Source organism: Heptranchias perlo, chromosome 24 (genome assembly GCF_035084215.1).
Source record: "Heptranchias perlo isolate sHepPer1 chromosome 24, sHepPer1.hap1, whole genome shotgun sequence".
In the NCBI taxonomy this organism is placed as follows: domain Eukaryota; kingdom Metazoa; phylum Chordata; class Chondrichthyes; order Hexanchiformes; family Hexanchidae; genus Heptranchias; species Heptranchias perlo.
The window spans coordinates 10680274-10705717 of record NC_090348.1 but is presented as its reverse complement, the minus strand read 5'-3'; the positions used below and the strand labels follow the sequence as shown (position 1 = coordinate 10705717).

Genomic DNA, 25444 nt, shown 5'->3' with positions numbered 1-25444 from the left:
GATCTGGATAGTGCGTATAATAACAGTTAGCACGTTGCCCTTTCACTTTTGTGATCTGGGTTTGAATTCAACCCAAGATGAATTTGAATTCAATCCAAACAGATCCCTCTCCTTAGGTACTTTCCCCCTTCCTTTCAAAACCACTGTCATCATCCCCTCCTCAAAATACTGACTCTTGACCCCTCTGACTTTGCAAACTAAAGCCACAGCTCCAACCTCCCTTTCCTCTCCAAACTCCGTGAACATGTTGTTGTTTCCTAAATCCATGTTCATCTCTCCCACAACTCTATGTTTGAATCCTTCAAGTCAGTTTCCATTCTTGCCACAGCACTGAAGCGGCCCTCACCAGAGTGATAAATGATATCCTCTGTGACTGTGACCGTGGAGCATTATTCCTTAAGCTCTCTGCAGCCTTTAACATGGCCAACCACACCATTCTCCTCCAACACCTCTCTTCTGTTGTCAAGCTGAGTGGACTGCCCTTGCATAATTTCCACTCTTACCGATCCGATCATCTCCAGCAATGGCTTCTCTTCCCACCCTTGCACTATTACCTCCGGAGACCTCCAAAGATCTATTCTTGGTCCCCTCCTGTTCCTCATCTACATGCAGCCCCCTTGTGACATCGTGTACAGGCTTGACCTTTCCACCGCCTCTCTTGACCCCCTTCACTGCCTCTGTGTTGTTAGACTGCTTATCCAATATCCTCTCTTCGATGAGCCACAATTTCCTTCAGTTAAACAATGGGAAGACTGAAGCCATGGTCTTTGGCCCCTGCCACAAACTCTGTAACCTTGCAACTGATTCCATCCCTCACTCTCTCAGGCTGAACCAGACTGTTCACAATCTCAGCATACTGTTCAACCCCAAGCTGAGTGTCTTACTCCATATACTCTCCAATACAAAGACTGCCTACTTCCACCTCCGAAACCACCCGCCTTTACCCATACCTCAGCCCATCTGTTGCTGAAACCCTCATCCATGCCTTCATCACCTCCAAATTCAACTATTGCAATGTTCTCCAGACCGGCCTCCCATCCTCCATGCTCCGTAAATTTAAGCTAATCCAAAAATTTGCCGATCCTATCCTGTCCACCTATCATTCCTGTTCCTGCTGACCTACATTGGTTCCGCTACTCCCTTAAAACTTCCTTATAACCCACCACGGACCAAGCTTTTGATCAACCCTCTTAATAATTGCTTCTTTAGTTCTGTGTCCATTTTTTTGATTATGCCCCGATACAACACCTTGGGATGCTTTTCTGCTTTAAAGGCAGAGGAAAAATATTCTTGGCCTAGAAACTGGATCATGCCAAAATTGAGGAGCGATCCTGGTGCAATGCATGTGTCTAATGAGATCGGTGGCAGAACCATGGCAAATTGGTCTGTTGGCCTCACTTGGATAGTACTGGTGAGCTGCAGGTGTCATTCGAGGCCTCAGAGGCAGCTCATCAGTTGTGGAGGGCAGCGATATTGGCCCGGAGGCCAACCCAGGGCCTCAGAAGAGTTTGCGGGGGGTGGAGGCAATTGGGAGAGGGGTGCGTGATGGCCAGCAGCAGCATGTAGTTTTAATGTGGAGCTTGGAGGAGGACTCCTGCCCCTCCGACCTCCACAGTGAGCTGAGCAAAAAACATTTAACGTACCTTTTCACTGGCAGCCGCCAGCTGTCCCTTTAAGGACCTATGGTTTGGCTGCCAAGTGCCTGAATAAACTGACTTCATGCATGGCACACACTGGTCATTTGCAATCTAATTTGTCAAAGGGGCCTGAAACAGGCGTTAAGCCCCCGATCTGCATATGCAATGAACCTAAAGCCAGTTTCAGGCGTGAACCCTGGACGTCTACTGAACAGCCCTAACCAATAGAGCGGGCAATGCATTTCCGCAGTGGAATGAGCGCCTGCACACCACATGCTATATTGGACCCTTAGGTGCCCGTTTTAATTCCGTAAAATGGGCGCAGCACGATCCAATTTCTAGACCCTCAAATTTATTGCCTTAATGGGTGCAATCTCAAGTGAGTTTGTGCAGGCTCAATCCAATTCCTGGTAGGTCTACAGCACAAAAGTACCCACAATTGATGCTGAATTGGCAATTTCAGTCAGGGGCCATGACCTCTATTGGGTGTGGAGTAATATATTTGGTGGTCAGGTAATGTGGTCCTGTTGGCATTAATTTGAGAATGGAACTTGCAGGATGAAGTTACAGAGCACTGGGAAATTCACGATCGTGCCATTATGTTTTTTCTATTCGTTCATGGGACGTGGGCGTCGCTGGTGAGGCCGGCATTTATTGCCCATTCCTAATTGCCCTTGAGAAGGTGGTGGTGAGCCGCCTTCTTGAACCGCTGCAGTCTGTGTGGTGAAGGTCCTCCCACAGTGCTGTTAGGAAGGGAGTTCCAGGATTTTGACCCAGCGACGATGAAGGAACGGCGATATATTTTCAAGTTGGAATGGTGTGTGACTTGGAGGGGAACGTGCAGGTGGTGTTGTTCCCATTTACCGCTCTTGTCCTTCTAGGTGGTAGAGGTCGTGGGTTTGGGAGGTGCTGTCGAAGAAGCCTTGGCGAGTTGCTGCAGTGCATCCTGTGGATGGTACACACTGCAGCCACAGTGCGCCGGTGGTGAAGGGAGTGAATGTTTAGGGTGGTGGATGGGGTGCCAATCAAGTGGGCTGCTTTGTCCTGGATAATGTCGAGCTTCTTGAGAGTTTTTGGAGCTGCACTCATCCAGGCAAGTGGAGAGTATTCCATCACACTCCTGACTTGTGCCTTGTAGATGCTGGAAAGGCTTTGGGGAGTCAGGTGAGTCACTTGCCGCAGAATACCCAGCCTCTGACCTGCTCTTGTAGCCACAGTATTTGTATGGCTGGTCCAGTTAAGTTTCTGGTCAATGGTGACCCCCAGGATGTTGATGGTGGGGAATTCAGTGATGGTAATGCCGTTGAATGTCAAGGGGAGGTGGTTAGACTCTCTCTTGTTGGAGATGGTCATTGCCTGGCACTTGTCTGGCGCGAATGTTACTTGCCACTTATGAGCCCAAGCCTGGATGTTGTCCAGGACTTGGTGCATGCGGGCTCGGACTGCTTTATTATCCGAGGGGTTGCGAATGGAACTGAACACTGTGCAATCATCAGCGAACATCCCCATTTCTGACCTTATGATGGAGGGAAGGTCATTGATGAAGCAGCTGAAGATGGTTGGGCCTAGGACACTACCTTGAGGAACTCCTGCAGCAATGTCCTGGGGCTGAGATGATTGGCCTCCAACAACCACTACCATCTTCCTTTGTGCTAGGTATGACTCCAGCCACTGGAGAGTTTTCCCCCTGATTCCCATTGACTTCAATTTTACTAGGGCTCCTTGGTGCCACACTCGGTCAAATGCTGCCTTGATGTCAAGGGCAGTCACTTTCACCTCACCTCTGGAATTCAGCTCTTTTGTCCATGTTTGGACCAAGGCTGTGATGAGGTCTGGAGCCAAGTGGTCCTGGCAGAACCCAAACTGAGCATCGGTGAGCAGGTTATTGGTGAGTAAGTGCCGCTTGATATAGCACTGTCGACGACACCTTCCATCACTTTGCTGATGATTGAGAGTGGGCTGATGGGGCAGTAATTGGCCGGATTGGATTTGTCCTGCTTTTTGTGGACAGGACAATTTTCCATATTGTCGGGTAGATGCCAGTGTTGTGGCTGTACTGGAACAGCTTGGCTTGAGGCGCAGCTAGTTCTGGAGCACAAGTCTTTAGCACTACAGCCGGGATGTTGTCAGGGCCCATAGCCTTTGCTGTATCCAGTGCACTCAGCCGTTTCTTGATATCACGTGGAGTGAATCGAATTGGCTGAAGACAGGCTTCCGTGATGGTGGGGATATCGGGAGTAGGCCGAGATGGATCATCCACTCGGCATTTCTGGCTGAAGATGGTTGCAAATGCTTCAGCCTTGTCTTTTGCACTCACATGCTGGACTCTGCCATCGTTGAGGTAGATAATTCTAAGGAAGCATTTTTGGATTTTCAAAAATACATTCATTGAAGTGTGTAAGTAAGAAAGAGGAACATTTTTATAATTTTTCCCTGTGAGTTTTTTTTTAACAACAAGAATCTATAGTAATTTTTGTTGTTTTAATTCTTGTTCACGTGTTCTGATGAGTATTTTATTGGATTTGGCCCTACACATTGCTTCAAGGGTTAGCTCTGATCCTCCCTCCTTAATAATACAACGATTAACTGGCAGGATTTTCCATAGGTTTACTTCCTGCGCTGTCAACAATGTATTGGGAGCTCCTGGCTCAGGCAATGTTGTAGTTACCTGTATGTTCCACCTTGAGTGCCCCTCTCTATTTTAGGTATTATACTGTTTACCTCTTTGATTAGAGTGCATTGGATCATGTAACTCTACTGCAGTGTTTACTTGCACATTCCCTGAGCCTATTCACTGTACGATATGTTGGCTGCGCTCAAGGATGTATTCAGTCAAATGTGTCATTTACCAGTAAATTGTCCTTACTTACACTCCCTGCCCAGTTATGGATGAACAGATGAAAGCTGTTTCAAGTCAAACTGTAAGATTTACCTGTGGGCTCCCTCTCCTTCTCTCTGCCAAGAGTGTTCTGTGGCATCTATGCAAAGGCACCGCAGTATTTACCTGCAGGTTTCTCCCTGTCTGACAGGGTTATCTTCAGCCAGCCAGATTTTTCAGCTGATACAGTAACACATATGATGGGAAGGTGGGAGAAAGGGCAAACTCACTTCAGAGGGGCTAGTTAGCCCATATTATTTAATATACGGGATATTTAGAATCCTAGGGGGCGGAGTTATCTTCACTAGATCAGAGTCTGGTTTACCTTCAAGCTAAGACTCTGTGTATGTGCCCTTGTGCTGTGCAGTACAGGAGTGTTATGGACTCGTGCACAGTAGGTAGCACCAAGATTGTAGGCAAGATCAAATTTTTACTTTACCAAACATGATTGCTTTGCCCATAACAATCATGGCTGGCCACAATTCCCTCTATCTTATACTATATCACGTGTATATGTTGGCAAGTTGCCTCTATAACTTATCTTGATTGTACACACGATGCGAAGGTATTTTTTTTCAACCTGTCTTTTGTGCACTTATTTCATTCCTCCGTACAACCTGGGGTAGGAAAAAGCTACTGCAACAGCTACCTCAATGATGGCAACACACCTTGGTTGTGCTTAGCCGTAGGTTTTCTCATGGCATGGCAAGTTGGGAATATGTTGGCATCTCCCTAACACTGGCATAGTAGTTCTTGCCTACAGGACAGTTCCGTAGCGCACTGCACTTTCGGAGCTTGTAGGGATCTCACCAGTAGATAAAATGTACCCATTGGGAGAGTGACACAATCTCCCAGGATTTGGTATCTGCAGGTCATTTCACTGCAGGGTTCCCCCTGGCTGGGTGCACAGCGAGAACGTATTACCCATTGGGAGCACGTCAGGATCTTCCTGGCTATTGCATGACAGCTGGTACCCAAGGGTCAGTTTCTTGCAGGGAATTCCACCCAGCTGTGGACTGATTAGGCATCAGGAGCGTGCCAGGATCTCCCGGACACATACATGGCAGCTTGTGGCTGCAGGTCAGTTCCCTGTAGGGATCTCTGTCCAAGTGGGTGCACAAATGGGTAGGAGTTACTTATCAAGAGTGTTCTAGGACCTCCCTGGCTCATGCTGGGATTCCACCCCATAGCTGGGTTCGGGTCTGTGCCCTGTAGGGTCGACCCCCCCACAATGGGTAGGAATTACCCATTTGGAGTGTTCCACCCCCACTCAAAGGCTGGGTCCACGGTGGGGAGGAGTCACCCACTGGGAGTGCCCCCCTAAATCTAGGTGTTCAGTGGGGGAGGAGTTACCTATATGGAGTGCTGCCCCCCCCCTCCCACAAAGGTTGGATGCACGGTGGGGAGGAGTCACCCACTGGGAGTGTCCCCCTAAATCTAGGTGTTCAGTGGGGAGGAGTTACCTATATGGAGTGCTGCCCCCCCCCCCTCCCACAAAGGTTGGATGCACGGTGGGGAGGAGTCACCCACTGGGAGTGTCCCCCTAAATCTAAATGCACAGTGTAGAGGGGGGGGGGAGTTACCTATTGCGAGTGCCCCCCCCCAAAAAAAAAGCTGGGTGCACGGTGCGGAGGAGTGGGAGTACCCCCGAAATCTAGGTGCACAGGTGGCGTCGACCCGGGTCAGCTCTGTCCCTCGAAGCCCCGGTAACACACACACACACACAGGGGGGGGGTGGGAAATCACGGACGGCGGATTCTACCTGTGCACGGTCGCGCGCTGGCAGACCCAGGCACGCGCGTTGCGGGCACGAGCCGCGATCCCCTCCCCCGGCGGTTCCCACCTGTGCAGAGGCGCGCGCAGAGGCGGTCGGACGGGTGCGCGGTCACGCGGGAGGGGGGAGGAGCCTGGAGTGTCGGGAGCGCGCAGGGATCTCCCCCAGCTTTAGACATGGCGGATTCCAAGTCCGAGTGGCTCCGTCTGCCCGAGTCCTGGTCTTACGGGGTTACCGGGGACGGACGCGTCTTCTTCATCGAGTGAGTGCCATAGGCGATGGGGAGGGGAAAGGGGAAGGGAAGGGAAGCGCGGGGCCGGGGTCCGGGCCTGTGGCGGACACTTGAACCAACATTTCACCCGCGGTGTTTTGTGTGTGTGTTTTTTTTTTCTCCCCCACCTCAGTGAAGAAGTGCAGAGAACAACCTGGTTACATCCAGCGACAGGCGAGGCCGTCATCAGCGGGCACCGCAAGACGGCAGGTACGGACCGGGGGGGGCGAGGGCACCGGGGGGGGGGGGCGAGGGCACCGGGGGGGGGGGGGGAGCTCCGGTCCTGGGCTTGGGATCTTTGGTGGAGGCGGCGGCAGGTACTCTGGAGGGAAGGGGCTGGGGGCTGCAGCCACTCGGCCCCTAGTGAGGGGGGGGGGGCTGCGGATCCCGTGCTGGGAGCCCCCCCCCCCCCGGGTGGGGGAGTGCGGGACTCCGCCCCGGCTACCGGTGCTGAGGTGGTTTATCTGCAAGTGTAATGGCAAGAAAAGTGGGGGGGGGGGGGGGGGGGGGGGGGTTGGTTTCCAGCCGGGGTGTGTTGTGGTTCCCAGAGCCCGGCTGGGCTGCAGAAGTCGGCGGGGGGTGTGGTGTTGATTTCAATCCCCCGAAGGCGGCAGACCCCCACCACACGGACCGACAGTCCCCACTGCCCGGGCTGCAGATCTCAGCCCGAGTCGGTGTGTGGGTGAGCTGCTCCGGCCACTCTCGGGGAGAAGGGGAGCAGTTTGGGATGTTGAGTGTTTTGAGTTGCTCACCGTCCACCCTTCACCTGCTCTCCACAGATCTACCAACCGGCTGGGAGGAAGGATACACCTTCGAAGGGGCGAGATATTTCATTAAGTGAGTAAACCAAGGAGGGACAGGTTCACGATGTATTAAATATGTGACTGGATTCATACAGTCTGTGATATCTAATTCCTGCTGTACGTGTACGGTGCTGATGTCCAAGTGGGTATAAGTTTGCTGGCTGAGTGAGTGTGTGTGTGTGTTTTAAAACATTTTAAATTCTGGTTAAAGTTGCTCAACGTGGATTACACGTTTTGTGTCGGGTGGGTGTGTCTCGCTAGTTGATTTCAACACAAACTCCAGCCAGCAACGCCTTGATTCAAAACTGACGTTTGAACGTCGCCCGAAATTTAAAAAGTGCGGTTGGTCGTTACTCTGAGCAACGTTTATGGTAGTTTGTTTACAAACGATGATGTGCCGGATTTGGTTACTCAGATGGCATGGTGCAAAACGAACCAGATTTGCCCCATGTGTTTCCTTCCTTCATTTCAATGGGAGCAAATTAGTTACTATTAGTGTGCTGAATGAAAAAAAATACTGATGACAAAAGCTGGGGTCATCTTGGTTAGGTATTGAACTGTAATTTAAAAAATTCTAAACACTGACTACTAACTCTTCTTAAAATCAAGTAGAACAATTTACCCCTTGTCTCTGAATTATCAAGAAAGATGGAAAAGATGCTTGAGCAATTTTTGATTCTTTTTAAATCATGTGCTTAATAGGAATCAGTAGTTTATTATTGCTTCTCAACCAGGTTTGTGGCATTATATAGTGCAAAATATGCTATGGAAGCTTTATGCTAATAATTCTGTAACTTAAATAATAGTCAGATGATGATACAGGCAGTTTTATTATGCACCAAAATTCTCAAGGGAAAGCAATGTGGCTGTGGCATCTGTATTGATTTTCAGTTTGTGAAGCATTTGGTTATGTAGGTTATTCATATTGAAACCTCAAGTGAAAGTTTCCATGGTGCACTTGAAATTTTTATTTTTTTGTATTGGAGGACTAAATATGTGGACAAATTATATTCTTAACTATGATTTGTGGTATGCTTGAGATCATGTTAAGGTGGTCAGCTCAATAGTTTAAACTTGTTTCGCTTTTGAATTTTTTTCATCAATTATTCCTACCACAACTAGAAATAGTTAAAATCTGTCTCTTTAGAATACACAGTGCAGAAATTGAAGCACAATTTTAATGTTTTGGCTGTCGTGCAAAAATGGTAAATCCTAAGGGTGAAAATACACACCTTGTGTAGTCTGATTTCTTTGGAGACAGTGGGCGCGTCTCTAATTGCGGGAGACTGCCATTTCACTATTTGAAAAGCAGTACACATTTCTGTTTGATTTTGACATGTTAGTGATGTGTAGTGCAGTAGAACCCACTTACGATAAACAGTATTCAGAATAAAGCCACGTTTGAAGGCAGAAAATCTGTGCAATACATTATCTTTATAGACATTCTTGAGGTTTCCTGTGAATAATTTCCACACATTGATCTTAAGCTTGCTCCCCAGTAATGTATACTGTAAATAGTATTTTGTGTTGCATATACAGCAAAATGGGTTCAGATGCAAAATTAAAATATCACTACTTTTCCAAAGATTAAAAACTACAGTGGCTACAGGTTAATTACTGGATAAACAGTGTTAAGTATCTTCTAAAAGGGATAGAGGCTACATTGAGTTTCAATTTGTGAAGATGAAGTAGCATTGAGAGCATGGAATGCATATATGTTCATCAGGAAATAGATCAGAGATGATTTGTTCATGATTTCATTTACCTTGTGGAACTGCTGCTAGCCATTGATGGCAGCACTGTAAAGTAAATGCAACATTTGTAGAAAGTTCAAAATTGGGGAGTTAATGCTTCCGCACTTAGTAACATTCTCAGATTGACTGTGTGTCAAAAGGAACGATAACTTAAGTTAAATGGAGTGATAAAGGATGAAATGGATGAAGTGAGACCTAAGCTGAGATGTAACCAGTACTTTCATCTGGAGTGGGTGGTGGGAAGGGTAGGATGGTGGATACTGAAGGAATGAAGAATGCAGAGAATATTATCGCTATCTGATGAAGCAATGCAGAGTAAGATGGTCAGGTGGGTATGTTGGAAAAGTGTGGGAAAATCCTGGTGAACTGATTCTTTGGTCCTTCCCCCCCCCCCCCCCCCTAATGTAAGTGTGTTGAATGATGGTGTTTGTGATTGTGAAGACTTCCAGTAACTATCTCAAAAAAACTTGCTGATGGATCTATGTGACCAAAAGTTAAATATTTCATAGTATAGTATTTGGAGCTACTGTGAAAAGTTGGGGTTTTTAAAATGTCAGTAATAGCAGTGACAGTGAATAATTAATGAACTATATGTAGATATTCCTTACAAGCACATTAAAACTTTCACAGAAATTGGTTACTTTCAATTTTCAAAAACCCACTGTAGCAGCATACCATGGCCTTAGATTTGATGACTTATGGCATTTAGGGTTTATTAAAAGTAGTAAATTAAAACGGGCCATCCTTTTAAGTTTGTCTACGATATCCTGAGTGCTGCATCTTATCAAATAACGTTTTGTCTTATTCGATATTTAATTGTGATGTAGCATTATAGAAGTTGGTCAGCTTTTTGTTTCACTGAACTCTCGGATGCATTCTCCCCAGAAATGTTAAATTACATATTTGGGTATATGAAGTGAGGTCATTTCTTATAAAATGGAATTTTAGACTGGAATAAAGAAGGTTTGAAGAAAAGGGTGTAGAAAAAGCCATTAGATGATGAAATTTCTATTCTCCAGTGTTATGGAAACTTTGTACATTGAGACCTACTGTGTGGGGAGGTAGTGGTTTATTTAACCTAAGAATATAAGAAAAAGGAGCAGAAGTAGGCTATAAGGCCCCTTGGGCCTGCTCTGCCATTCATTAAGATCGTGGCTGATCTTCTACCTCAACTCCGCTTTCCTGCCTCTCCCCATATTTCTTGATTCCCTTTGTGTCCAAAAATCTATCGATCTCAATCTTGAATAAACTCAACGACTGAGCATCCGCAGCCCTTTGAGGTAGAGAATTCTGAAGATTCACAACCCTCTGAGTGAAGAAATTTTTCCACATCTCTGTCCTAAATGGCCAACCTCTTGAGACTATGACCCCTAGTTTTAGACTCTCCAGCCAGGGGAAACAACCTCTCAGCATCTGTCAAGCCCTCTAAGAATTTTATACATTTCAATGAGATCACCTCTCATTCTTCTAAACTCCAGAGAATATGGGCCCGTTTTACTCTATCTCTCCTCATGGGACAATCCTCTCAACCCAGGAATCAATCTAGTGAACCTTCATTGCACCCCCTCCAAGGCAAGTATATCCTTGGAACCAATGATACTAACTGTAGAATTTCACAGTAAACTACTGCAAGCTATCTCTAAACTTGAAGTAATGACATTACGATCATTAATATTTCAGTGCAAGCATTACGAGGTAAAGAATGAATTTCCATTTGTGTAGCACCCTTATCATGTCCTCCGGATGTCCCAAAGCACTTTACAACAATGAATTGTTTTATCTTTGAACTGCAATTACTGTTATGTAGGAAAATGTGGCAGTCAATTTGTGCACATCATTGTTCTACCAACAGCAAATGAATGAATGACTAGATAATATATTTTGGTATTGTTAACAATAACCAACTATAGATTTTCACAGTAACCAATTGCAAATTGTCTCTCATCTTGAAGCAAGGCCATCACTCCATATAATCCTTCAGTGTGGCACCACCATGTATCAATGAGATGTAGTGTACCAGCAGCTTGTGTCTACACTGGTCCTCAAATTAAAATATAGTAATTTAATCCTGGGTTTCAGATTACCGTAATGAACTGCTCCAATGTCATGGTTTAGGATGTCAATTGAACCCCTCGACTAGATTGCCTTGTAATCGTTTCTGGGTATCTGCTGTTCTCCATGTATTAATATAGTAATAGTGAAAGAGATCATTCTTAGATCTCTGAGCAACATCTGGGTCCCACAAACTATAAATCTGCTGAGTGAATGTTGTTGCCCTGTATGTAGCAAACTGCATGTAAATAAAGGTCTGGACTTAGCACAATCCAGTGGTATTAAGGCTTTTTGATGACATGTAATTGACTTACTCCATAACAGTTTATCCGTACCATGTAGTTGAGACGGCTGGGTTGTCCATTTTGTACAAGATCAAAATTGTTGCAGCATAATTATTTGCTGGTGCTTAAGCCACAGCTCCACGTTTATCCAAAGGAGCACGGACACTAAGTAGTTGTACATCAACTCTTTGTATCAGCTCAAAAATATGTGATGGACTATCAGCAGGATTCCATTTATAGCATTCTGCCTGTGGAGTGATCTTCCAGACAGTGTCATTGCCTGAAACTCTGTTAACCATCATTGACTGAACAGAAGTTGTTTGAATGTGTGTCAGGTCAAGGGAAGACTGTGGGCTTGGCTTATCATACTGGAGAAAATCTAGCCTTTGGGCTCACTGCAATCACCAGAGCCATATTCGTCATACTTGGATCCTTGTTATTGCTGCCACCTATAATATGTGTGTCAATGCATGTGTGTTTGTGTGTATATGTATATGCAAAGAGTAAATAACATATAAAACATGGTACTTTATCTCTTTTTCTTCAAAATGTCAAAGCAAAAACCAAAATTTGTAATTTTCTCTGTCAAGGGATTTGGGCTTGAATCAACATTTGATAATATTTGAAATGAACCGTAAAGTTCCAGTATCATCTTTGACAGATTATTAGGCGTTACTTTACTTAATTTGTTCTGTAGTTTTAGAAAGAACCCCTAATTTGTTTGCTATTTGAATATAAACTGAAACTTCCTGTTTCAAGGAAATAATTGAACATAATAGTCTTTCTTCAAACTTCCACTGGAAGCTAAGCCAACTTTATGATCATCTCCAACAATGTATATTTGTTACTTCTAATGTTTTTTAATAGTAACGTGCACATTTTCAAGTGGCATTTCGTTGCTGAGATTACTACAATAGATAACTACTTACAATTTCTGCCTCCTTCTCATTTTCTCCCCTCTTCTGAAGACATTGACTTAAGCTGCCATGTGGTTTCATGGTAACCCATGGCCCTCTGGTAGCTTGTTCAAAATCCCATTCTTCACACATGAGCACAGAGAAATATAAGGAATCTTACAACACCAGGTTATAGTCCAACTGTTTTATTTGAAAATCACAAACTTTTGGAGGCTTTCTCCTTCGTCAGGTGAGCGTGGGATTCGGATTCCATGGAAGGTTGCTGCATTTATAGTCAGAGAACAATACCTGGTGATTACAGATAATCTTTCCAACTGCCCGTTGTCACGGCAATCAAAGTGTTCAGATAGAGCGATGTTACCTACAGGACCACCGAATACACAAACGGCCAGAACAAAAGACAGACAGACAGAGAGAGAGAGAGAGAGAGAGAGAGAAACATCCGAAAGGAAGAGAAAGACAGAGAATGACCCGTTGTATTAAAAACAGATAACCAGGTTACGTGTAGCGTGACATGAACCCAAGATCCCGGTTGAGGCCGTCCTCATGGGTGCGGAACTTGGCTATCAATTTCTGCTCGACGATTTTGCGTTGTGTGTCTCGAAGGCCGCCTTGGAGAACGCTTACCCGAAGATCGGTGGCTGAATGTCCTTGACTGCTGAAGTGTTCCCCGACTGGGAGGGAACCCTCCTGTCTGGCGATTGTTGCGCGGTGTCCGTTCATCCGTTGTCGCAGTGTCTGCATGGTCTCTCCAATGTACCGTGCTCCGGGGCATCCTTTCCTACAACGTATGAGGTAGACAACGTTGGCCGAGTCACAGGAGTATGAACCATGTACCTGGTGGGTGGTGTCCTCTCGTGTGATGGTGGTATCTGTGTCGATGATCTGGCATGTCTTGCAGAGGTTGCCGTGGTAGGGTTGTGTGGTGTCGTGGACACTGTTCTCCTGAAAGCTGGGTAATTTGCTGCGAACGGTGGTCTGTTTGAGGTTGGGTGGCTGTTTGAAGGCGAGTAGTGGAGGTGTGGGGATGGCCTTAGCGAGGTGTTCGTCGTCATCGATGACATGTTGAAGTCTGCGGAGAACGTGGCGTAGTTTCTCCGCTCCGGGGCAGTACTGGACGACGAAGGGTACTCTGTTGGTTGCGTCCCGTGTTTGTCTTCTGAGGAGGTCTATGCGATTTTTCGCTGTGGCCCGTTGGAACTGTCGATCAACGAGTCGAGCGTCATATCCCGTTCTTACGAGGGCATCTTTCAGCGTCTGTAGGTGTCCATCGCGTTCCTCCTCGTCTGAGCAGATTCTGTATATTCGCAGGGCCTGTCCATAGGGGATGGCCTCTTTGACGTGGTTAGGGTGGGAGCTGGAAAAGTGGAGCATCATGAGGTTGTCCGTGGGCTTACGGTAGAGTGAGGTGCTGAGGCGCCCGTCTTTGATGGAGATTCGTGTGTCCAAGAAAGAAACCGATTCTGAGGAGTAGTCCATGGTGAGCTTGATGGTGGGATGGAACTTGATGTTATCGTGTAGTCTCTTCAGTGATTCTTTGCCATGGGTCCATAGGAAGAAAACGTCGTCGATGTATCTGGTGTATGGCGTTGGTTGGAGGTCCTGTGCAGTGAAGAAGTCCTGCTCGAACTTGTGCATGAAAATGTTGGCGTATTGGGGTGCGAATTTGGTCTCCATGGCTGTTCCGTCTGTTTGGGTAAAGAACTGGTTGTCGAAGGTGAAGACATTGTGATCCAGGATGAAGCGGATGAGTTGTAGGATGGCGTCTGGAGATTGGCTGTTGTTGGTGTTGAGTACTGATGCTGTTGCAGCGATGCCGTCGTCGTGGGCGATACTGGTGTAGAGTGCCAAGACGTCCATCGTGGTGAGAAGTGTTCCTGGTTCAACTGGTCCATGGGTGCTGAGTTTTTGTAGGAAGTCTGTAGTGTCGCGACATGGAATCCGAATCCCACACTCACCTGACGAAGGAGAAAGCCTCCGAAAGCTTGTGATTTTCAAATAAAACAGTTGGACTATAACCTGGTGTTGTAAGATTCCTTACATTTGTCAACCCCAGTCCATCACCGGCATCTCCACATCATGAGCACAGAGAAGTGAGTGTCAGTGGGTTATTCTTTCGTGAAGAGTGCCACGACTGTACCCGCTCCTGTTTTCACCTAAAGTCTACATATGCAGCTTTCAGCAGTTACCACTCCTGATCACTGACTTTTATTTGTCCCTTTTTCCTTCTCTTTCCCCTTTCCCAGCCCCCCCCCCCCCGCCCCCAAGGGGGAACATGGGGGGGTGGGGGGGCGGTGGTTGGCATGGAAGATGAGGAAGTAGCAGCGGCAGCTGAATTGATGGTCTCAATCTTCATGAAAAAGAAGTTCATGAGCTCCTTGTGCTTGTTGAGGTGGAGAGCACGGGAGAGAGGGGTTTAAGAAGATGGTTGGTAGTGGAGAAAAGAAGCCGGGGTTATCTTTGCTCTGCTGGATGATCCTGGAGTTTTGGCAGAGAAGAGCGGGGTCCATTAGCGCTTGATATGGTCCGGCCAGGTCTGGTGATGGATGGCTAAACCAGTTGTGCGCCAGATACGCTGAAGTCAGTGCACCTTGGACTTGAGTGAGTGAAGATGGGGGCCATACCAGGTGATTGACTGGAGTTGGTGAGAGTAAGGATATTGCTGGGATAAGGGCATCAATGGTGTACTTGAGGAAGTGGCTGAACAGATTTATGGCTGCATTAGTATTGTGGCGAATGGAGGGCCAAAAGGTATGCAACTGGGATTTAGAAAGTGCGGTTGAAAGTGACTTGTTTTTCTTTCAGGGAGGTACGCAGAAGGAAGTGACTAGGGAGATGTGGGTGGTAAAGGAATTCAAGGAAGTGGTTGGAGATGGCACTGTCTGCGATAGAGACCATGGGAGTCGAGATGTCTTGGGAGATGGCAAGGTCAAGGGGGTGGATGTGAATATGGGTAAGGGAGTTTATATGGAGGAAGAAGTTTAGGGTGGACTGGAGGGCACTGAATTCAGAGGAGAGAGTGCAAAGGATGCTTAGATGAAGATTGAAATCACAGAGGGATGAGTGTTTGCTTAGGGAGGAAAAGGGGAAGATATCTTGGAGTGAAACTCAGGGTGGGCAACAACAGGGATTTTAAAGAGGGGTGGAATAAGGTGAGATGCTCAAAGGAGTGGACAGTACCAGAGGAGCTGTTTGGTTATTATTTGGTTAAATATTTGACTTGAATTGACCTGATATTTTGCTTGAAAATGAGAAATAATGTGGGATCTTGGGATGTATGAGGGGAGATTCATACATTTTAAGTATTTTGTTGCCATTCCCAGTTCTATGTACCAGTGCATAACTTTGGTATGCACAGTTGCATGTTTTATTAACTGGCTTTGAAACTTTTTTGCTAAGGGGAAGTTTCACAGCAGAAATGTACAGTATGTTTTGTAATAAGCTGAAAAAAATAAAGTAAACCAAAGTAGCAATTCTCGATGGTGGAAAAATAAAGAAAACAATCTATTTTATTACTTATCAGCTTGCCAGAAAGGCATGCTGAAGTTTAAGTGAGGAATATCAAAACAAATTAAGACACAGAGAAATGATGGTCAGTAGCAGAGCTGCTGAAGTAGCAAATGCGTAACATGTGATTTATGCTTTATGGATAAAATGGTTTTGAGCAAGATCTGGAGTATGCTCAATTAATCAGATAAAGTATGTGTCAGGCAACTGAAATATTCAAAAGCGGTGATTCATAGCACTACTGTATGATGGATTATAAATTCATTGACTATGTCTGGCCAAGGTATACTACACAATAACGATAATGGAATTTAAGGATGTCACAGTATTGTAGTATTTACTGTTGATCAAAAAAGTAAAGGGACAAAGACGACCTTGTTTTCAGAACATTGTCTAGTTTTGAAGCTACAATGGCACAAAAGTGGGTTGACGTTTCTGCTAGGATAACTACTGTGTTCCACAGAAAGTTGTTTGATACTTCAATAACTTGATTTTAACTAAAAGTCAAGAGATCACCTCCTTTCATCACCTCTTAAAAACCATTGTACAGGTCACTGCGTCCAAATATACACTTTCACGCTGGAGCTGTTGTAACAAATTTCTGTTTCATGGAACAGGAGGCATAAGCTGTCATAAATTGATCTCATTATCAGTGCAAAATTGTGTTCTTGTTGCAAGGTTGACTTACAAAACAACGTAAATTTGGGCCCTTTTTTTTCCAAATCATCACATTTTATCTATTTTGTGCGCATGTGGAAGAAAGATTTAAATTAGTTCCTATACTTATGGGAATCCTTGTCTCATCTCTAGTTACACTGGAAGGTGGTGATGGGCCTTCATCTTGAATCGATGGAGTCTGTCTGGTGAAGGTGCTCCCACAATGCTGTTGGGTAGGGACGATGAAGGAATGGCGAAATATGTCCAAGTCAGGATGGTGTGTGACTTGGAGGTGGTGGTGTTCCCATGCACCTGCTGCCCTTATCCTTCTGGGTGGTGGTGGTTTGGGAGGTGCTGCAGCGCATCCTGTGGATAGTATACGCTGCAACCATGATATGCTGGTGGTGGGTGAAGTGCCGATCAAGCAGACTGCTTTGTCCTGGATGGTGTTGAGCTTCATGAGTGTTATTGCAGCTGTACCCATCCAGGCAAGTGGAGGGGAGGGTTGTCCATCACACTCCTGACTCGTGCCTTGTAGGTGGTGGAGAGGCTTTGGGGAGTTGAGAGGTGAGCCGCTTGTCACAGAATACCCAGATTGTAAGAGGGGAAGAAGGTGTCCTATTAATTCCTTGTTACTGACTTTGAAACTAGGACATTACAATGTGTGTCAAATGTTGCAGACAGTGTGTGCGCAACCTCCGTAGGGACAAAACTTGTCATTGCCAAATTCTTAGTTTTCTATTTGTGGGCCCTTTACAGAAATGATTCTGCTGCTTTTAATTTGGAAAATATTTATATACTTTCTATACTTAATGCTTTTTCACTCTCTTTTGGAGCATATACATTGAAATTCACCAGTATCTCAGAAGTTAAGGATCTACAAGAAATGCATAGTTTAATTACGAATTGCGGACGAGGAATGCTTTGTCATATCCTGGTTATGTTGCCTGTTTTGATATAATACTGAGTGCATTTGTGTAGCATTGAGTAGTGAGTTATACTGGTTGCTTTTGCTACTTGATGTGAGAGGGGGACAGCGTTGAAGAGACTGGATCTGCCTTGTATGTGAGCCTAGGTACTGAGTATGATTTATGCTGCATCCTGTACTGCGGCAGTGTTTGCTTTTGATTGAAAGGAGTTTGTTGTCCTGCTGGCTGTTTTCAGTTGGAAGAAAATAGAAAAGCAGTGCTGAAACAGCACGGGTTTTCGTTGGAAGTAAATCACATTTTGCTGTAGCTTTCGAACAGCAGGCAATAATAAAAAATGAAGTATTGCACCTATATTGGCACGGGAAAAATTTCAGCACTGCCTCTAAATGTACAGTATACTGGTTTCATCTGAGGTCATTTAATTGTGTTTGCTGCCTTAGTTTAATTGTGCAATGTGCAGCAGAGGATCTTATAGAAATTATCTCCCTGATACAGAAAAGACAATCAACTACACAGAATGGGAATTCCTAAAATAAATTTGTTGAAGATGGAGTATGGTGATATCTTCCTCAAGTGAACCTTTGACCTATAGTTTAAATCCTCAGTGTTCACAAGTGGGAATTTGTCCCTCAGCATAGCTGTCCTTTATAACTTTTGGTTGCCTTCAGGCAAGTCTTTATTATTCAGACATTAGCAATTCAGGTTTCTGGTCAAAGGCATATAATTTAATTTCTGTAGATGATGTCCAGTTTTATATCTCTGATCCCTGGTGTCATGGCTTGGAACTAGATCAAAATCAGAATCTCCTCTCTTGCTTGCTATTTCCCTTGTTCCTTAATGGAAGAGTCAGCTTTTTCAAAATGTCCTAATATTTGGCAAAATTTTCAGATTCCCCAAGTGAACAGACAAAAGGGTGGGAAAAGATAATCAGGCTGATCAAATCCATCCCATCAAATGTCTCATTCAATCATGTGGGAGAGACAAAAATCACCTCAGAAAAAAATTGGGAATTTGTTTCCAACTCCTAAGGCAATCAAGCAACGCAACCAAAAGACTGCAGACACCCATAACTCCCCACAATGAATTACAGACTACGATAATGGATAAATATCCTCTTCACTCTGGAAGCTGTCAAGTTTCCTTTTAAAGCATTGTAGTGAATCAGTACCCACGAAGTGTTCAGGAAGTTTGTCTCAGAGGGCAGTGAGCCTCTGTGATCAGAAACACTTCCTGCTGTCTAACCTAACTCTGCCTACATATTTTGTATGCTGGATTTCCAGTGTTACCACCCCTATCCAGCCTGATAGTCCTTTCACTTCATTTTAAAAATCTTAATCATAGCCCTTCGAATCCTTCAGTAACAAGCAGCCCTAACTTTTGAAGTCTATCCTAAGAGTCCTTCGTCTAGGTATCATTTTCGTTACTGTCCTTGGCACCCTTTCTAGAAACTCAACATTCTTCACTATTTACAAGGAGAGAAACTGGATTGAATACTCTCAATTGTGGATATAGAAAAGCTTTATATAGTCTAATTCAGTACTCTTTGTTTCATACTTGACAGTGCTCGCTACACAAACTGAAACCCTATTTGCTTTCCCTTTCGCCATCCCACACTGCATGTGCATCTTTAGTGAATGACTAACAATTTCCCCAGGGTCTCATTCTTGATCCATTACTCTTAATGGGGGTTATGCATTCTATTTTAAAAGATCTGAACAGACCATTCTCCTACTGCCAAGCGATCCTGTGTTTTGTTTGGATGCCTCCAGCTGTCATATAACTTGGGATGGACTTTTGTTTTCCCTTCAGTCTGTCTTACACCTGGATCTACTGAGATTCATACTACACTAGGGACATAGTACCCGGGATAACGGCCTGTATTCTCTCTCCTGGTGCTTCGAGAACTGATCTGTTTGTCATATGAATAATTGCATCATGAATTTCAACCTGGAGGGGGTGATTTTTATTAGTGCCTCAAGATATGGGATCTTTTGTTTGGTCAGCTGCATAAACCCTTGGAAAGGCCACCTATATACTGAGCAGTAACACTTTCTTGTATTTACCTGTGACCAAGTTTTTTTTTATTATAACACTTCCCATACACCTGATGAACAATAACCAATGTGGAGAACAGATGGTAAATATGCAGAGTAGTGTGGCAAAATAGTAGCTGCCAGAGGGCCTGTCTTCTGATGATTCTGTTAGTAAAGCCAGTGTATCACTGAGCTGTACAGTTCAGAACATTGCAGGTTCAGTCCCCACCGTATGCAGAGCTGGCTAATTTCAGCAGGGATGCGAAAATTGGCCTCGGCCCCTGCGCTGACAAGGGTGAAAATCAGCAGGATTCCCAACCAGATAGCAATTCAATGACCCTTGCTTGAAAGTGCATGTGCATGAAGACAGGATCAGGACCATTTATGATGCCCTTCATAGTCAAATAGTCTGGCACTCACTCGGCTCATGTATGGAGAATGGTCATGTGGACAAGGGAGCCTGTTGACTGTATTTCAGCATAAGGTAGTAGGAAAGGAGGTGGAAGTATTTTTTTTGAGCCTGAGGCGAGTTGGTGACCTGGAACATATATCCTGAACAGATTGACGGGACATTGATACCTGTCGAAGTCGAGTGTGTTGGAATTATAATTGACCCTAATCATTGTTCTGTTTTCTGAGACCCCCAGTAAAGATCTCCCTTGAATTCCAGACGTGGGCAAACATCAGCTGCATTGCATCCTGATCATTGGCACCAGGCAGTGATGTTTGCCAGTCTGCTTAACTCCATATGGTCTGTATGTGATTCGTTCTGAGTGGGACTATTTTTAATTTTCTAGTTCTGTCAAGTACGGTCTCTTTTTGCAGTAGTTTCGCGCGGCAACCGATTAGGCCCTCTTGCCTGCAGAAACTAATGAGTATATCCAGTGAATTTGGTGAGATAATGGGGAATTAAAAGTTGGTCGTCTCCACTGCCCCCCCCCCCCCCCCCTTTCATGTGGGTGGTGACCCCATGAACTCTCCCACCACTTTCTTTCTCTCACTATTGTAGATATCCAATAAAGAGCTGGGTATTTCCTGGCTGTTTTTCTTCCGAGGGACAGCCTGTACTGCTACTGTGCACTACTTGTTTTGCGATGTGCATTATATTTCCTGGTATTGACCCATCGTACTATTGACCCATAATATGATTTAATACCATGGGTGTGCTTATGCTACAACTTTAGCATTGCTCTGGAGCCAAAGCTGTTTAACTCTGGAGTCAGCTGTCGACTTGACTGCAGAGGGAAGCAGTACGAGACCGCTGGAGGAAGTTGTCTAGGGTACTTTGGTTTGACACTACATGGAGTATAACTGCAGTATGATATTTAACTTGGTTTAAAAAGTGCAAAGGAGATTGTGCGCCATCCTCTCCCTACCAGTTAGGGGCAGCTTTTTGCCATAGGCTCATTCCCCATTAGCAAATGATTTGAGGTTGCCTGAGCTCATTTCACATAGGACCTTTGCAGCCAGAACGGAAGTGGAAATCCTTATTTATCAGTTTGGGGTTGAATTCAAGCCCAGGCTCAGAGCTGATAGGTCAGTGTTGCTGATCCATTGCACTACCCTCCCCATGTTATGATTCTTAAAGGAGTTTTATATCATGCATATTGTTACGATTTAATATATCCACCTTGCAGGCATCATAATATACAAGTTCTTTATAGTTTAATAACTATGAACAAACACAGTCTTTGTCAGAATTGCCATTTCAGTAGTAAAACGGGGGGGGTCAAGGTTGCTTGAAGTTAAAGCATTTGGAATGACCCCACGCAGCCTGAATTTTGGGTTCTAGTTGAATTAGGAGCAACCCCCACAGTCAAGAAAATGTTTTACTGCAGGAGAATTGGGAAAACAAAATTACTATTGTTGCATCCTGAAGAAAGCTATTTGGTGTTTGGAAAATCGACTTGATGAATTTTGTAGATTTATATAAATAATTAAATTCTTAGAGCACCAAAGAATTCAAAGTGTTGGATAAAAGCTGCTTGGATATAAGTTACTGTACTATTACTTATGAAAATGAAAGTCCCAACAAACTTTTGAAAGAAAAACAAACGTAGCTTTATAATTCCGATAGTAGTTTGCACTTTTCACTTCTCCACTGTTATGGGAACTTAATTTTGAACTGGCCGCATTTTATTTCATTGCATAATTGAGCATATTTTTTGCAGCACCCAGCACTAAGTTGTCCCTTTTCATTTTCTTTGTATTCAAGCCTTATAACACTTACAGTAACATACAGGGGCAAAGCTACAGGTAAACTAATTATCCCAACATACAGTTCATATACCATAGCTTGAATCAGCAATTATTTAGTCAGGAAATTTATACATTACCATTAAAAGATAAAGACTTGAACCATTTACTCTTCAAAAGAAAGCCTATTTTAGGCCTAATACTGCTTTAAAACATTATAATCATTTGAGTAACTGAATGTGGTACGTCAATCAATTCAGGTATCAAAATTTACACAAGGTACAATATAATTCAGTGAGGTGCTCATTGGCAAATTGCTGCGGTTTGTCGATTTTGATCATAGTGTAGCAATAAGATTAAATCAGAGATAGATTCTCGTTCCTGTTATGTCAAATAGGATCCACTTGGAGGACATTAGATGGTGGAATTGTTTCCATGATACAAGCTGCTACTGCAAAAGCCATTGTTAGTGAAGCCCAAATCATAATTCAGCCATCAAATCTTTAATACATTCTAAAAGTATTATGATCAATGTGATGAACTGTTCCAACAAGTGCAAAGTTCCATAGTAACGTGTGGGTAACCAGGTACTGTTGACTGGTGCATACAGGGCAAGAACCAAGAATACTGTTGTTCTTCGCAGTGTCCAATTATTTGATTTTGTTTTTGAGGTCATATGATAAGCTGTGATGAGACTCGGCAGTGACTCCAGACTGAATCACGTTCAGGGGTATTACTTGGTGCAAGACTCTTTCACGCTATAATGTGGAGACCTTGCATTGAGTCCATTGTAATGTGAAGAAATTTTAATGTGATTAAAATGAGCTTTGCAGTATGCTGTACCATGTTCATTTAAACTAGTTTAGTTGATAGTGACTTGACGCTGTTTAACTTGTTTTAGGAATGCTGACTTTTAGTCTGTTGCCTGTATTCCTAGCAGGTTATGATTAACTTTCCACTCTGGGTTTTCCTCACCTCGTGTCTGAGTCTGTTGTAGACTAATTGATAGAGATTGATTGCTAACCAATGACTCCATTATCATGTATCATGCGATTACCAGGATGGTAGAAGGCGAGTTAGACGGAGCGTGGTCTTTTTTCGTCTAGCAATTCCTATGTTCCTTTAATTGCTAATCTGTTATTTAGAAGTGGAAATTGGGGTACTGCGCTGGTAATGAGGAAAACTCGTCTGAGTAACAGAAGGATTGACTATTATGCCCATTTGTCGCCTGTTCTCAATTAATGAGTTGCTGGATGTGAATGAGTCTGCTGCCCAAACTCTCAGGGAGAACAGGTTGATTCTTCCTGTAAAATGAGTATAATCCTATTTTGCTCTTGTACTCCTGCTCTACTAGGATTGCTCGACCACATTCATGTTGCTATGATTGTAAATGCACAAGGAAATCCATGTGTCGAAATATTGATTCGGTACCACTTTTTATTGTTTCTGGAAGCAATTCAATCAAAAGTGAGGGTCTGGAGATAGGAAACATGTTGGCTCCTGTGTAATTTGTGGAATCAGTTTCACACCAGTGCCACTATTCCTTTGGTTACTGGTGTGGTGATGCTGTGACTTTTGTAGAAAGCTTGTATCTATTTCACTTGGCAGAGACGAGATGAAGTACCAGCAACGCCTGTAAGGTGGTATTTGCCTGCTAGCCGGGCGTAGCAGTATAAAAGCACAATACACTGGCACTTAAGTTTGGTGTGCACCGGATCCGCACATTTACATTGCTAAATCCTGTTCTCTTACCCCAACAGCAGAGTTACAGACCCACTTTTTTGTGGATTTACAGTTCTGTTGCATGGGTAAGAAGGCGTGATCGAAGCTTTTCAAGCACCAATGTAAAAGCTTCTTGCGTCTTTGCTGTTTGTCCTGTGCTGTGAGGAAATCCATGACATCGTGACAAGGCCAGTGATTTTACGGTGAATGAGTAAGTTAGTTCTCTTTATATTACATGGGATTGGGGGATTGTAACCAGCGTTCTGATTATCCCATTCTGTAATTCTGTCCATTTTTCTGTTTAAACCACGCATCAGTGGCCCTAGTTTTGAATTGTGGTTCGTGGTTATTGATTGCAGGATTTGATCACGACCAGCCCCTAATGGTAGAGAAAGACTAGTGTTGCTCTTTTATAAATATATGTTCTCATTTAACAATCCTTGCTCATACAAGGGAATTCTGTTGGCTTTGTTGACATTCTAGTTAATAATTGATCTAATTGAGCAACAACAGGAAATAGAATGGCTCTGGATAATGGAAAATTGGTCCAAGCTGTAATAAGACCAGATACAAGGTTATTTTTTAAAAATTCAAAATTCATGCTGCACAAAGTCCTACTTTCAGCGTATTGGCAAATCAGCTGTGGATTTTCAGTCGCAAGCCTGTCTGGATACATTTCGCATGTTACTTCATTCAGTTTATGTTTAAGTTAAGAGAAATATATTTGACTGCTTGCTGTACACTTATATGCACAATTTGGAGAAGCTGTCAGAGAAAGTAGTAATTGAGAGTGATTTGTTCCCTAGATGTAGCATATTTATTACATTGATCGTTAAGATCAACCAGGTTCCTTGACCGACTGGAAAAACGTGTTTTACAATTTTGTGCGCACAATTCCTTTCTTCTCTTTCTCTACCCCTCCTCTCTTCCCCCATCTTCCCCCATCTTCTCCCAGCCGCATACATCCAAATGTGATTTGATTCCACTCTAACGCTCTGCATACCTTCAGGTTGTATACTTTCTATTGGACGAGCATGATTTTAAATCTGAAGTGCTTTGAAGTTTTGAGGTGCTTTAATTTTGGAGAGTTAGTAGGAGTAGCACTCAGTATTCAGAGGATTGTTTTTCACTGAAGAAATTGCAATTACTGTGCCTAACAATGTGTAATAATGATTATCAAAACACGTTTAAACTTTAATTGAGCAGAACCTTTTATCCTTCTCTGACATATGTAAATATATACAATTTATCCAGATTTACAGTGGGTAAAAGGACATGTATGTTGATATTCACAGATGTCTACTAGTAAAATGTAACAATGATAAATGATTTGTGTGCTGGGAATTGATGTTGAATTTTTAGCAATGTTCTCTCCATTCCCCTCACCCAACAACAACATTGCAACGGTAGAAATTTCAAGATATCATCACTATTTGTAGATTTAAATATAACTCATTATTCTACATAGCTTCCAGCCTTTTCTGTTTGTTTTAAATTTCTAACATTTGCAGTATTTTCCTTTTTATAGTTACTATTCTTAGCTTGCCTTATCCTTTCAAATACTAGATTGCTATATTTTAGCATAAATTTTGTTCGGTGACTATAAAAAGCAGCCTTGCACTTTGCAACTGATTATTTTGAGAAACAAAGAATTGATAAGTCTGTTAAATGTTTGCTAGATCAGGTTAACCAGATGAAATTGGGTGCTGCTGGGTGGGTGGAGTATAGGAGTAAGACACTGGACTTTTCATCTCTCGGACCTGTGTTCAAATGTAGCCCAGGCTGTAAGTGTCCGATGTGAGATGAGTTTGGGACACTCTCTCAATCCAATTCCTAATGGGCATAGTCTGCAGCACAAAACTATGTTAATTAATGAATTAACGCATCTCACTTTATGACAATATAGGATGATTGGTGTGGGAAGTGGAAAAAAAATCACATTGCTATAGTAAAGGATGCTGTTTTGAGTTTGGGGCTGAGGCGTTAGGGAGAACTTCACTCTGCATCTTGCTGTGCTATATCTGACCTGG

The 25444-nt window shown here is 43.9% G+C and overlaps 1 protein-coding gene across 5 annotated transcripts in view; it reads left to right on the top strand.

The window, feature by feature from the left end:
• The first annotated feature begins 6423 nt into the window (after positions 1 to 6423).
• The window catches only part of plekha5 (pleckstrin homology domain containing, family A member 5), a 268257-nt gene continuing 249236 nt past the window's right edge, over positions 6424 to 25444 (top strand). For 4 of the 5 annotated variants that reach the window (XM_068004746.1, XM_068004742.1, XM_068004741.1 and 1 more), the window contains exons 1-3: positions 6424 to 6551; positions 6694 to 6770; positions 7340 to 7397. In XM_068004746.1, coding sequence (XP_067860847.1) covers positions 6466 to 6551; positions 6694 to 6770; positions 7340 to 7397 — 221 coding nt within the window. In that variant the 5' untranslated portion in view covers positions 6424 to 6465. The remainder of the gene's footprint in view (positions 6552 to 6693; positions 6771 to 7339; positions 7398 to 25444) is intronic. The other variant, XM_068004743.1, reaches the window with a different exon arrangement.